This window comes from Tyto alba, unplaced genomic scaffold, assembly GCF_018691265.1.
Source record: "Tyto alba isolate M040663 unplaced genomic scaffold, T.alba_DEE_v4.0 Super-Scaffold_1, whole genome shotgun sequence".
NCBI classification, from domain to species: domain Eukaryota; kingdom Metazoa; phylum Chordata; class Aves; order Strigiformes; family Tytonidae; genus Tyto; species Tyto alba.
The window spans coordinates 6,846,353-6,858,545 of NW_024881261.1; the positions used below are offsets into that span (position 1 = coordinate 6,846,353).

The 12,193-nt window shown below is 41.8% G+C and overlaps 1 protein-coding gene across 1 annotated transcript; it reads left to right on the top strand.

Annotated features, from left to right (window-relative positions):
* Window positions 1–5,640: 5,640 nt before the first annotated feature.
* Window positions 5,641–9,695, top strand: LOC116960640. Its single transcript, XM_032988562.2, has 2 exons — window positions 5,641–6,308; window positions 8,107–9,695. The coding sequence occupies exons 1-2, from the start codon at window positions 6,093–6,095 to the stop codon at window positions 8,632–8,634; spliced, it is 744 nt and encodes a 247-aa protein (XP_032844453.1). The 5' UTR covers window positions 5,641–6,092; the 3' UTR covers window positions 8,635–9,695.
* The last annotated feature ends 2,498 nt before the right edge of the window (window positions 9,696–12,193 follow it).

Below are 12,193 nucleotides of genomic sequence, written 5' to 3' on the forward strand. Positions count from 1 at the left end.
TATATTAGCCGCTATCTGAAAAGAGATAGTGTTCCAAACAGAGCTATTTCCAGAAAGTGCAGATGATCAGAATACCAGGCACTCACTGCATGGGAGCAAAGGGCATCACTTGCTAGAATATCAACCTGTTATCACTGATGTGACTTATGCGTCAATACTTACCTCTCTTTGCTTTTCTCTTCCTACAAGCAATTTCCACAGACAGTCATGCTGAGGTGGAGAGTTAAAGCTGAGCTCATGTGCTGTCAACTTCTTTGCCACCATTTCTACAGATGTCTTGGCCAACTGTGGCAAAGATGTACTAGGTGGAGTGGTTGTGAGAGCAGCAGAAAACAAGGTGGGGAGGTCGGTTTGTCTGTGTGAGGAGAGAGGAAATAGGGGGAAGATGGAGAAGTCAGTGGGAACAGAGCTGATGGGAGGAAGGAAGGGGATGTGTTCTTATCTAGACTTGTTACCAAGTGCATCATGCAAGTGTTAGGAAAAATCAAGTAAATACTACCGAGGGAAAGAGCAGACAGGGAATCAGAACATCTGTGAGCAGGTGAGACAAGAAATCACCTGTGTTTTGGGGGTTATTATGTACTTCCCCAAAAGGGGAAAAATTACCACAACTGAAGCTGCAGGGATCCCAGGAGGTGTACCTCCTTTGGCTTTGTATTGCTGATATCACTTGGTGCAGCTGATAAACCTGTAGACTCTTCATTGCTCTCGTGCTTTTGAAGCTCAGTTTGTTCCCAAGAAGCAACACCTGATGAGGGCAGAAGGACAGAAGTACAGCGTTCTGAGCCTGTAGAGGTACCCAAATGAGTGGGAAGGTCCCTTACTGACACTGTGCTTCAGCATCGTTAATCCGTGCACAGTTTGTAGCTCAATGCAGTTCAGGTACTGAACACAGATAAAATGAATGTATCTGGTGGAGCAGATCAGATGAGATCTCTATCTGTGACAAGCAGTCACCTTGTTTATGACTTTTAATATGACTTTTGCTCTATTTTCCCCCTACCCTGGATTTTACTCAGGTGTAGATTTGCTAATGCCACCTTGTGCTTTAAAAGTTGCCATGGATGAAGGTGGGTAGATGAGGCACTTCAGGCTTGTGGAATAAGCACATTAGCTTAATGCTGAAACACCTGGCAGTGTCAGCACTGGCATTAAGTGTCCACCTTTAGTTTCCAGAATTAATCCCTCATAGAGGGAGGAGGCTGCTTTTCTACCTTTTAGAGCGCTTTTCTTAAAGATGTGCAATGTTGTAGTTGTGCTACAAAACTGCCACCAGGATCAACTGGTTCAGGTGAGTTTGTTCTTGACACATCCCAGCTGCAAGCAGAGACAAGGATATCCCATGTTGAGCACAGCTGTCCCAGAGGCATCAGTGCCTTCCCTGTGCTTGCAGTCACCCAGCCAGGAAGCTTGGAAACCAGTATTCAAAACCAGGAAAAGAAACAAAGAAAGAAAAGCCCCGACAGCCTTGTTCTGGGAAACACGGTGGCAAACCTCACAGCTTCACAGCTGCTTTATTCTGTGACACAAAGGGTCGCATCTGCCTGCTCACATGGGAAAGTTTGTGCAGAAGGATAGCAGAGTATAAACTTGAGCATTCATCACAAACACCCATAGCACTGCTCCCAAGTCAACTTCACACATACTGAGAAATGTGGATCTTCTCTTGTAGATCTTCTCTTAGATTGCACTTCCCCTCCTGGGAGTGCAGGAGTTACATTTTTTATTCTTTTTCCATCTCTTATTTAACGTCCACTTCTAATACGCTACTTCCTGAAGTCTAAGCATCCCTAATCCCTTTCCTGTTCTCCAATCTACAGTCAATTTAAAAAAAGAATCAGAAGCACTGAGAGATATAAATGTAACTGTGGCTTGACCTAGTCCATGAATGTTTGCTTCAGGTTTAAAGCTGGTGATTATGACAAAAATCTTGCTATCTGGGCCAGGAGCCTCTGGTGAAAATCCAATAGTAAACATGCCACGTGAGTCAAGCATTTGGCATCTGCAAACAGGTGCCATCTGTTTCTTCTTTTAAGAGTATTAGCCATCTAAGAAAGGAAAATAGATTCATGAAATCTGGTCTGAGGTCAAAAGAGTGTGAGCAAGATCAGGGTTTTGGTTGCCAAGTAAAATGGTGTGTAGATTCACACACACGCACACCCCCCCCACACACACAACTTTGCTTTGCAAGCAGAGGGGAGGCACTTGCAATAGACACAAAGTCATACCATCCAGGTTTGGGGCAGTCTGGGTGCAGAGGCAGTGATACAGCCCAAGCTTCTTCTTCAGGCTAGACCAAAGCCTTTTCTAAATGAAGAACCTAGTAACCTCAGAAGCCAAAAATTTTTACTCAACCTTCTGCAATTCTACTTCTGCTCCCACCCCCAACCACTCATCTCTGGGCAAGGAACAGCTCATTGCTTCTCTTTTCATGACCCATTTTGCTCCCATAGTTCCTAGTAAAGCCAGTTTGTCTCCTTGGTCAGCAGGTGATGGAGTTGGTGTGCTCACCTCTCGCCTTTCCCACCTCCTGGCTTTGCTTCAGGCCCCGAGGTCGCCACGGGAGCCCCAGCACTGCTTGGCTCCCCTGCAATCCCACCTGGCTCTGGTTTACTGAGGATTTGGGACTACCTTCCCCGTCTCTGTTCTTAAGTGTTACAAACCTGAACTTTTCACAGTTTAACAAAAACACGTTAGAATTTAAAGGCTTTACATCACTTAGTACTGGAGGGCTCAATAGCTGTAAGGAAGGGATTTGTCTTTGGACCCCACATCCAGTTTTGGATCTGAACTTTTATTATTATCTATGTAATTCAGTGGTACTTTGAATAATAAAACATTTCTGTTTTGCAATTTATGATTAATTGGGCATGTCATTAATCATTCACCTTACTTATGATACTTAAAGGTTGGATATAAAAATAGACCAGTTCTTATTCGTTGAAGGGATAGCAGGGAAAATGCAAATGGTTAGAAGTAGTAGGGCTTATAGAAATTTAAATAGTTCCTTGCATGATTTTTCTTTTGAGTGATTTAATCCCAAGGCAGAAGAACTGAGATTCATGGCCACAACCTGTTCATGCAAACTGCGGTAAATAGTGCTGGCTTATCTGACATGAGGAATGGTATAATAATGTGACTCTCCATTAAAAAAAAAAAAAAATTTCTTTTTAATGGGGTCCAAAGGTTAGGATATAAGGCGAGTAACTAATGAAGCCTACACACTGCTGAAAGTCATGTTTCGTTTCACCACCAGATCAAAGAATAATGTAAATTGTCATGTTAAACAGGATAGAGAGCTTTGCTGAAGAGAGAATTACCTTGGCCCCACTGCATGCAGTAATGATACAGTACAAGAAGAAACACAGGATTATAAAAGAGCAGACTCCATGAGCTCCGATTTTAGACTGCAGGAGCAGAATCGGAACCTCCCATTAAAACAGGAACGTGGGACTTTTTTTTAAAGCTCCATGCAAGTCACACATTGTATGTAGCATTCGCATATTCATTAAGCACAATGAGCAATTACAGATTAAAAGCTGCTGGTGTCTCACTTCAACCAGGCAAATGCTTTCAGGAGAGAAGAGGGAATGGATTTTGATAATAAGAGGTTTTCAGTCTGCAAGTTTAAATGGAAAGAGGGAACTCTACCATGTCGACAATAATGGTACATCTGCAGGTCCCCTGCAAAGCCTCTACACTTACAACAGACCACATCTCCTAAAGCAACTGTGTCAATGGCAGCTATTTTGCACAGTCCTTATTTCTCTGAATCAGATGACAACTGTGGGCAGGACCATGAGTACCCTGATCTGTGAAATAATAGAGCTCTCTGTCACCGATGATATTAGTTTGACTCCTGCTGTTGCTGTTTTTTATTCCCCTTTTGCAGGGTAAGGGATATTCTGCCACCAGTTGCATTGCATGCTGTTCGTCTCTGCGTGGCTGAAGCAATTTAGACCAGGAGGTAGTGACTTGGCCTGAAGACTCACTGGCAAGACCCACCTCCTGCCTATCCACAGTGGCTTATTTGTCCAGGTTAGCCTGGAACTTATTCTCAAAACAACTGTGGCTCAGAGAATATCTGAAAGATCTGGGAAGGAGAAGTATTAAAAAAATATATTTATTTATTTATTTTTCTGCTAAACGGGACCAGGAAAGTCTTTTAGGGGGAGATTTGGTGCCAAGAAGCCTTGTTAATGCTTTATTAATTTTCTCAGGTACTCCTGGCAAGGCCACATTCTACTTACGCATTAAAGTCCCATTATGTATACAACAACAATGCAAATAATCAGAGCTGCATCAGGGATGACTCATAGTTCTATTATTTTGTGAGCATCGTGACAGCTCTACATGCAAATTGTTACCATCAGCCTCATATTTGAGTTTGTGTGTGGCTCATGCAGAGCTGTGGACACAGACCCAGACCCGTGATACACGGGTGTGGGTGCAGCTGAAATGGTCACTCATACTGAGAATTTTGCTATCTGCCTGAGAATCGTTTTACCCTCAAATAAAAAAATGCCAGAGCCAGAGCTGGTAAAAAGTGGTGTTGCACCTTTGCATTTGGATTGTGAAGGGCTGGATTTAACTGTTTACGTGAGGTTTTTCCTTACGCCTGACCTGCTTTTGTCCAGCAGCCGGGAGGGTGTTGCTGTTGAGGGCTCTGCCCTGAGCCTGCCAAGCTGCCATCTGCCAGAGAGTCTAAAGCACTAACCCAAATCCAGCTGATGGTCTCATGGATAAGATCCAAAGCTCTTTACAGCGCACAGTCAGTGCTCTGAATATGTGCACACAAATATTTATGGATATCCTGGATGGATATGGATTTCTAGCTCATCCAGGACATCCACAAATATTTGCATGCACGTATTCAGAGCATGTAAATATTTATGGATAGCTTGGATAAGCTAGAAACCCTGGAGGCTGAGGGGACTGTAAATCCCCTCTGTCTACCTTCCACAAGCACCAGTGAGCACAGTAATTACCCCATGGCATGTGAGGGAGAAGAGACAGCTCATCCCTCAGTGCCAATGCTCCACACCCAAACTGGCCACGGCGGGGCAGGGGATGGAGGTGCCACCCACCAAAAGGCAGGAGAGGGCTGCTGTCACTGCAGACAAGAAGGAGCCCTGTGCTGCCGAAGTTCATGATGTGCCAACTCTTGCAATGACATACATCGATTTGTTTCTAGCAGATGATACCAATAACGTATCTTCACAGCAAAACCATGGAGCTGTTTCCCTGCCTGCCCTTTTTCTATGATATTTGTTCAGGGCAGCTATTGCTTCCTACTGTGAACTTTTTCACAACTTTGGCTGAAATGAGTCTTGCTCTTACCGTGGCCTCTTGCCAAATCTGCACGGGTGCCGGGCTGTCTGAAGGCAGTGTGTCCCTCTCCAGACAAGGCTACACAAACAGCAAAGCAGTTTGGATCTCCCCGCATCTCCAGGGCTGTAGCCCATCTCCAACCACAATGAGGAAGCCTAACGGTGTAGGATTTCTTGGAAAGGATTTTTAAAATACAGCTTTCTACACTGTCTTTCTTGACCTGTTGGTTAATTGTATTGACTTACTCACCTTTTGCCTTGCTGAGCCACAGTTCTTAATGTTTTGCTGTCAGGGATCCCTAGTCAGAAGGGCAGTGATCTGCCAGCTCTGATGTAAGATGAGTGACACCTCCTGCGTGGGGGCTGTTGATCTTCTCTAATTGCTGCTGCGTCAGCAGTCACATTAGGCTGTCTGAGATGACGGGATGATTCTTTGTAATCCCTGCAAATTCCCCCCTCATCTGAGTCCTTTGCGTTCATGGTTTGGATTTACCGACCTTCTGTGAAGAGCTTTCAGGGGATAAAAGTGGCATTAATTGTTGAGGGTTCCAGACCTCAGTGAAGGCATCACCTGCCTATGATCTCTAAGAATCCAGTTTAGCAAGAGCCGTACTGTTCAGAGCTGTTAGACTGTCTGCTGGCACTCAAGATTACAGATTGTCAAGGGGCTCACTGGTAGGAGGTTATGCATTAGAGGAAAACTAGAAGAGAGAGTTATTCCGGAATACAGATTTCTTCCAAACTCTTCTGAATCGTGCTGAAATGGAGGGACCCGCCTCAGTGATGTGCCTGAGAACTTGCTATATAAAAGACTGTAAACCACTCCGTTTTGCTGAAAATCCATCTGAGCTGGGACAAGCCAATCTCTCCAGGAACTACAGTTGCTCTCATAGGACAATGAAACAAAGGCGGTCAAACAGTATTACCATGTGCACCTTGCCCATCATCCCAGAATATCCAGGCTTTCAGGACATTAAGGTTTGTATGCAAAAACATTCTTTGCAATGTGTGATAACTACTACCTATTCTTCTGTAATTCCCTTACTTCCTCCTAAGCTGATATTTGATATGATGGTAAATTTCGGGCTGTGTTTTGCTGTAGAAAAGCTTAACTTGAAAGACTTATTTTTGACACATTATTAAGTTGTTTATTAATTTTAAAGTTGATTACTAATTTTCAAACCATTTTTTAGGGTTTGAGGTAGGAGGGAGAGACTATTTTTTAGTCAGGTTTTAGTGTTCTTCAATTACCTAACTTATTCCAAAAGTACAACCACTCTAGGCAGGGTCATTAGATTTTTTGAGTCCCTTCCAGAGTGAAGTGTGATGGAACAGTGAGAGATCAAAAACTTGATTACTTTTCAGTTTACATGGCATGTTCAACCCCCTATTTCTCATTTGCGCTCAATGTTTTTCATTCACTACCACTAGGCAACATGCCAAATGCTGATGATGGAGTGCCCTACTGAGACATTTCTGGGCTCTGAAACCAGATTTGTGGCTGGACCCTTAGCAAGTATCTAGACATAATTAGCAATTGTCAAAAAGGGCATGAATGATGGCTTTTTCTTATACCAAAGGCATTGTCAGGCATAATAAATGATTGCAAAATGTTCCATGATCCTGCTGTGGCTGTCATCTACATACAGTATAGTATTTCTTTTTATTGATTTGAAACAGTAATATAATATAAAACATTTCTTCCTTCAACTGCTGAAGTTTCTCAGAAAAAAACCCCACGGTCCAGTCTAACTTGGTGTACAGAAACCAACTGTTGCTCCTGGTCGCCTGAGACAGACTGGGGTGTCTTGGAATAGCTGTGAGAAAGGTTGAAATGACAGAGCAGTAACTTTCAAAACCCAGGAGACACTTAACTCTGGACATGGAAGGGCAATCTTTTGCATGGTGAATTTCTAGCAAACTTGTTTGGCACTCATTGACTTCTTTCATAGACAATAAAAGGACTCGCAGCACGGGTGTTCCCCTGAAATCAACATAAAGACACCCACTGGTGTCCGTGGGGTCCATGGCCTTTGTTTGACTATTCAAGTAACTCAGGTATTAAATTGATTGGTTAGCAAAGAACTAGGCATCCTATGATGAGAAAGGAAGAGAAAGCTCCATGCACAGCTACGATATGCTTTGGGGTAATAATAATAATAATTATAATAATGATAATGATGATGGTAATAATAATAATAATAATAACAATAATAATAATATAACAACAACAACAATAATAATAAACCCAACTTCATAGTTTTAAGATGTAGAAATTTATTTTTTGTGAAAAGTGCAATACACTGCAATTCAGAGCAGTGTTACCTGGGAGTAAGGAAAGGGGAAAAAAGGAACAACATTTCTTACAAATGGGATCTGGTTTTACCATGGGAAACAGCAGCAGCTACAGGCAAATGAGCTTTGAAAATGATAAACCTGGAGTTCTGTTAATATAGGCAGGTGAGAGATTCTTTCAGAAAATTAGATTTTCAGAGAGGCTACATGGAATTGTAGCAGTACATGAAGGTCAGTGGGAAGTACATATGCTGAGCATTGTTTAACCTCAGCCCAATGGGCTTCTCTTCCAGAGAGGGATTGGTATCAAACTCTTCAGTGGATTTGGATTAAGAACCTAAACCCTTCCCCAACAGCTGTTTACTGTATGGAGACATATACTTAAGATCCTTTTGCTGCTTGAGACAGCATATTTTAATACAGATTTCCTTTTCCCTTCTGTCCCCAATCCTGCTTCTCCTTCTCCCCCTATTTTAAATAGTTATCAAGGAATTATTCAGAAACTCCAGCCTTCAACCGACTTTTCCAGGATTTGGAAAGAGGAAAGAGTTCCTCATCGCAGTTGAATAATTTTCCCAACAGAGCTTCTTTAGTCCATTGTCTGGAGGGCTCTTCAAGAGGCTACTTGAAAGGCCACCCAACAACCAGCAGTGGCTTCCATGATAAACCATTGCAAGAGTATTTCAATGAGAGGCTAATGGAGCTCAGGAACTATGGAAGTAAGAGGTCTAATAGGAAGACAAATGGGTTTGCTGATAAGAACCAGAACCCCTTCCTCACCCGCAGAGCATCTCGGCGCAGAAGCAGTTGCAGTGCTGTGGTAATGCTTGGGCATGGCAAGGAGGGCGGAGAGCCCTGCAGCTCAGCACATCAAGACAACAAAAAAGCGATCGAGTGTAACGATCAAGAGGAAACCCAGGACGTCCTGGACCTCTACAAGGGTGACTCCTTGGACATTTTGACAATGCACATTGCTGCTCCCCTAGAAGCATTTGTGCAAGAAAAATGATACTGGAGCTGGTGACAACTTTTCATGCGGTCCTGAAAACCAGGAAGAATTGTTCCTGTTCAGCACCATTCTGACTTACGTAGTTTATGTATGTCAGTCCACTCTGACACAGAAATGTGCTTGTTTGTGGGAGAAAACAGTCTCTCATTTTGTGTTCTTGATTAACATTGCATATATTTATTTTCATTTATTTTTCTCAAAAAATCAGTATAATTGAAACGCAGTTGTTACTTATTATATACAGTGAGCAGTGCTCTAAATACATGCAATTATTTGAATTCTTAAATTGCCTTAAAAAAAGGTGATTAGTGTCAGAGGACCAGCTTGGTTTCCTACCGTGCAGTTTGTATTAGCTAATCTGGAGAAAGACTGTTGTATTCTGCCTAGGTACTTTGCTTGTTTTAAGCCTCATCACTTTGGCCCAACTCATTTATGGTGATGTTTTCAACAGATGCAAATAGTTGATAAGAAATGACTGATTTTCTCTTGTTGCCACATGTAATCACCAGGTGGATCTTTGTGTTTGATACATGAAGAAGCAAACACAGACGTAGGTTTTACTTTCAAATGTGATTGGCCATTATGGTTTCATTGGCAGATTCACAAACCTTTGACTTAAAAGCACTAGAAAGGCAAAGAGGAAAAAATGCTAGATTTCAGTTAGAATGATGGAATTGTGTGAAAGAAGGCTCCTTCCCGCTTTCCTACTGTAAATATGAGAACAACATAGCAAATTCCTAATGTAATCTGAACTTCAAATTGTTTATTGTATTTTAGTGTTTCTCATGGTCATCTAAGTATACAATCAGTTGCAGATGAATCATTTTATTATGTGAAATGTCAATGTTTAGTTCCACAGTACACTGACTGAATATCAGACCAAAAGCAGGGCTCAAGCTTCCAGAAAGAACTCCTACTGCCTGTGGTAGCACCAGCAATAAATTCCTCATTACAGTGTTGGTTTGAGTTGATGTTTCTCTCTTTCCCTTCAGACTTGTTTTCATGTGAGTTAACAAGTAAGCCATGCCCCTGGCTAGACTTCATCCCTTCCAGTGCTGGCGTCTCTCTGTCACTTTTCCCTCCTTGTTCCTCCCATTTCTTCAGCCCTGGTGAAACTTGCCACAAGGTCTGTCCTGTCACTTCTGCAGTTCATACTTTTCCTCTTCCCAATACTTACCTGTTGGCAGAAATATTTGTTCTACTGCACTGCTTCCTTAGCTCTTGGGCCTTGCATTTCTGTCTTTCAGAGTGTATGAGTGAATATATGTGGAGAGGAGAGGGCACATTAAGGAATCTCTCACATCCCTCATGCCAATCTTCTCAGGAAACAACCAAGAGTTTTCCCCCCAAAGGGAAGGAAAACAGCTAAGACTCATTCCACATCCTTTCCTCAGTTCTGGGATCAATAGGATCTAAGGCAACTGAGATGGGATACTGAGAGCTTTCAGACCTTTGTGTGTGGGAGAAAGCTTTATATACTTAGGCTAAATTAATTTTTCAGAATTCACAGTTGCCTTACTGCTGCAAATGGAGGGGAGCAGCCAATTACGTGAGATTTTTCCCTGAAGGAAAATATTTTTTTAGATTTAAATGAAAGTCTGAAACACATAATGTATTAGCAGATGCCATAGAGGGGATGCATCTGGTTTTCATTGTAAATCTGCCAGAGGTTAGTTTCTCCTCTAGGAGTGAATGCATAATAATAACATACTATTATGTGAGGGCATAATAATAACAGTGCATAAGGACAAGGGAACAATATTAATGGAACACAGACAACCTTAATGGTTTCTTTTCTTAAGCATGTGGCTTTGCACCCTTGAATGCATGCTTTTGAAGTTTAGTTTTGCAAGTCACTTTCTACCTACAAGCTATTTTAAAAAGTCAAACTGCCTGCTTTCCTGCTCCTGATATTTTAATCATTATCACACCATAATGACCCCAGATCAGCAGGTCTGGAGCATCCTGAGCCTCTCTGCAGACCTCTGCCATATAAGCTAACAGAGGTACATGAAGCCTTGCTCTGTTAGGGTGCTACTGACATTTGCTGACAGCAGAGGAGCAAACTTTCCTTGAATTAAGAAAAAAATCAGAAGTGATAAATTGTAGTTAAATAAAACAGAAAATCAGATAATATTTACCCAAGCGACTGTAAATGGTCTATTCAAGCTGCTCAGCCTCTGCAGCAGTAACTCTTCTCCACTCAGGACAGGTCAGAGCACCAATTTTGAATAGGCCCTATTTTAATTTTATTTTTTACTTTTGCTGTATACCGAATTTGAAATAGAATTACAAAACCCAACGGATTAGACTGACTTGGCAGAAACTTGTATTGTCTCCTCCCCTACGAGCACCCCATAGACCTGGAATTGCACAGTCAGGCCCATTTATGGTATTTTTGATCTGTAAAGCACCCTAAGGGATTAAAAAAGTTGACATTTTTTTTTTTTTAATTAGATTTCCTTCAAAACAGTGTAATGACTTTCCTCTGAGAAGCTGCACATCTCATGCCAGACATAGTGGAAAAGTCTAAGGAAGATTACATCTCCCAAGAGGGAACATATCTAGATGTTGCCATACAGAAAGGACATCAAGTTACAGAGAGAACAAAACCACCAAGAACTGTTAGAGAAGGAATAAAATTTCATCTCACATCCTCTCAGATTGTTAAAATCTTGTGAAAAACGGCTTGGGCTTGTTTGGAAAGTGATAATATGCACAGCCTGAATTTATGTAGACTATTACCTTAGTTTTTACTGAGTTTAGCTATTGGATGTAGCTGCTGCTCTCATACAGATAATCGGTTTTCACAATGTTCTTTCACAAAACTTGATGCAAACACTGTTTGCCATTAGCAGTAGCACAAATATATTCTTTATGCCTCTTTGAAAATTTCTTCTTTCTCAACTTAAAGAAAAAGTACTGCCCCACTTTCCTCCTGGTGATTTTGCAGCTACTCTTTATCTTTGTTTTAGATCTCTCTGTACAGAATACTGAAGAGCACACTTGGTTGCTGTTGTTGTTTTCCTTCTCTAAACACTTTCTCTCTGCCCAACTGGAGCTTAGGCAAAGTCGTCTGTAGGGCCTCATAAATCAGACTGTGCTCAGCTTAAAAAAATAGTTTGCCTTCTGAAGCCTGTGTCCCTACTAGTGATTTTTGTCATCCTTTCCTTTAACTTATTTTTAAGGTCATAAAGAGTTGTGTTGGCTGACAGTTTGCAGTGCAAAGGAAGGGTGGGGATGTGAGGATGGAAGGCAGAGGAAGGACCTCTCAGGGGAAGCACAGCTGGCCTTCAGATGAGAATCTGAACCTCCACAAAGTGAGATACAACCTCAGTTCCATCAATCTCTGTGAAGAAGTGATGGGACACAAAATACAAAAGATGGTAATATTAAAACATATGAAGCTACAGAGGTATCTAGCAAAATATGGGCTGCATCCCACTCTTACTGTAATCATCTTCAAGATCCCAAGGACTTGAGGAAGCTCAGTTCGATCACATGCTTCATTAAAGCAAAACATCGTTTTCATGTATTTAAATTAAGGAATTTATTAAAA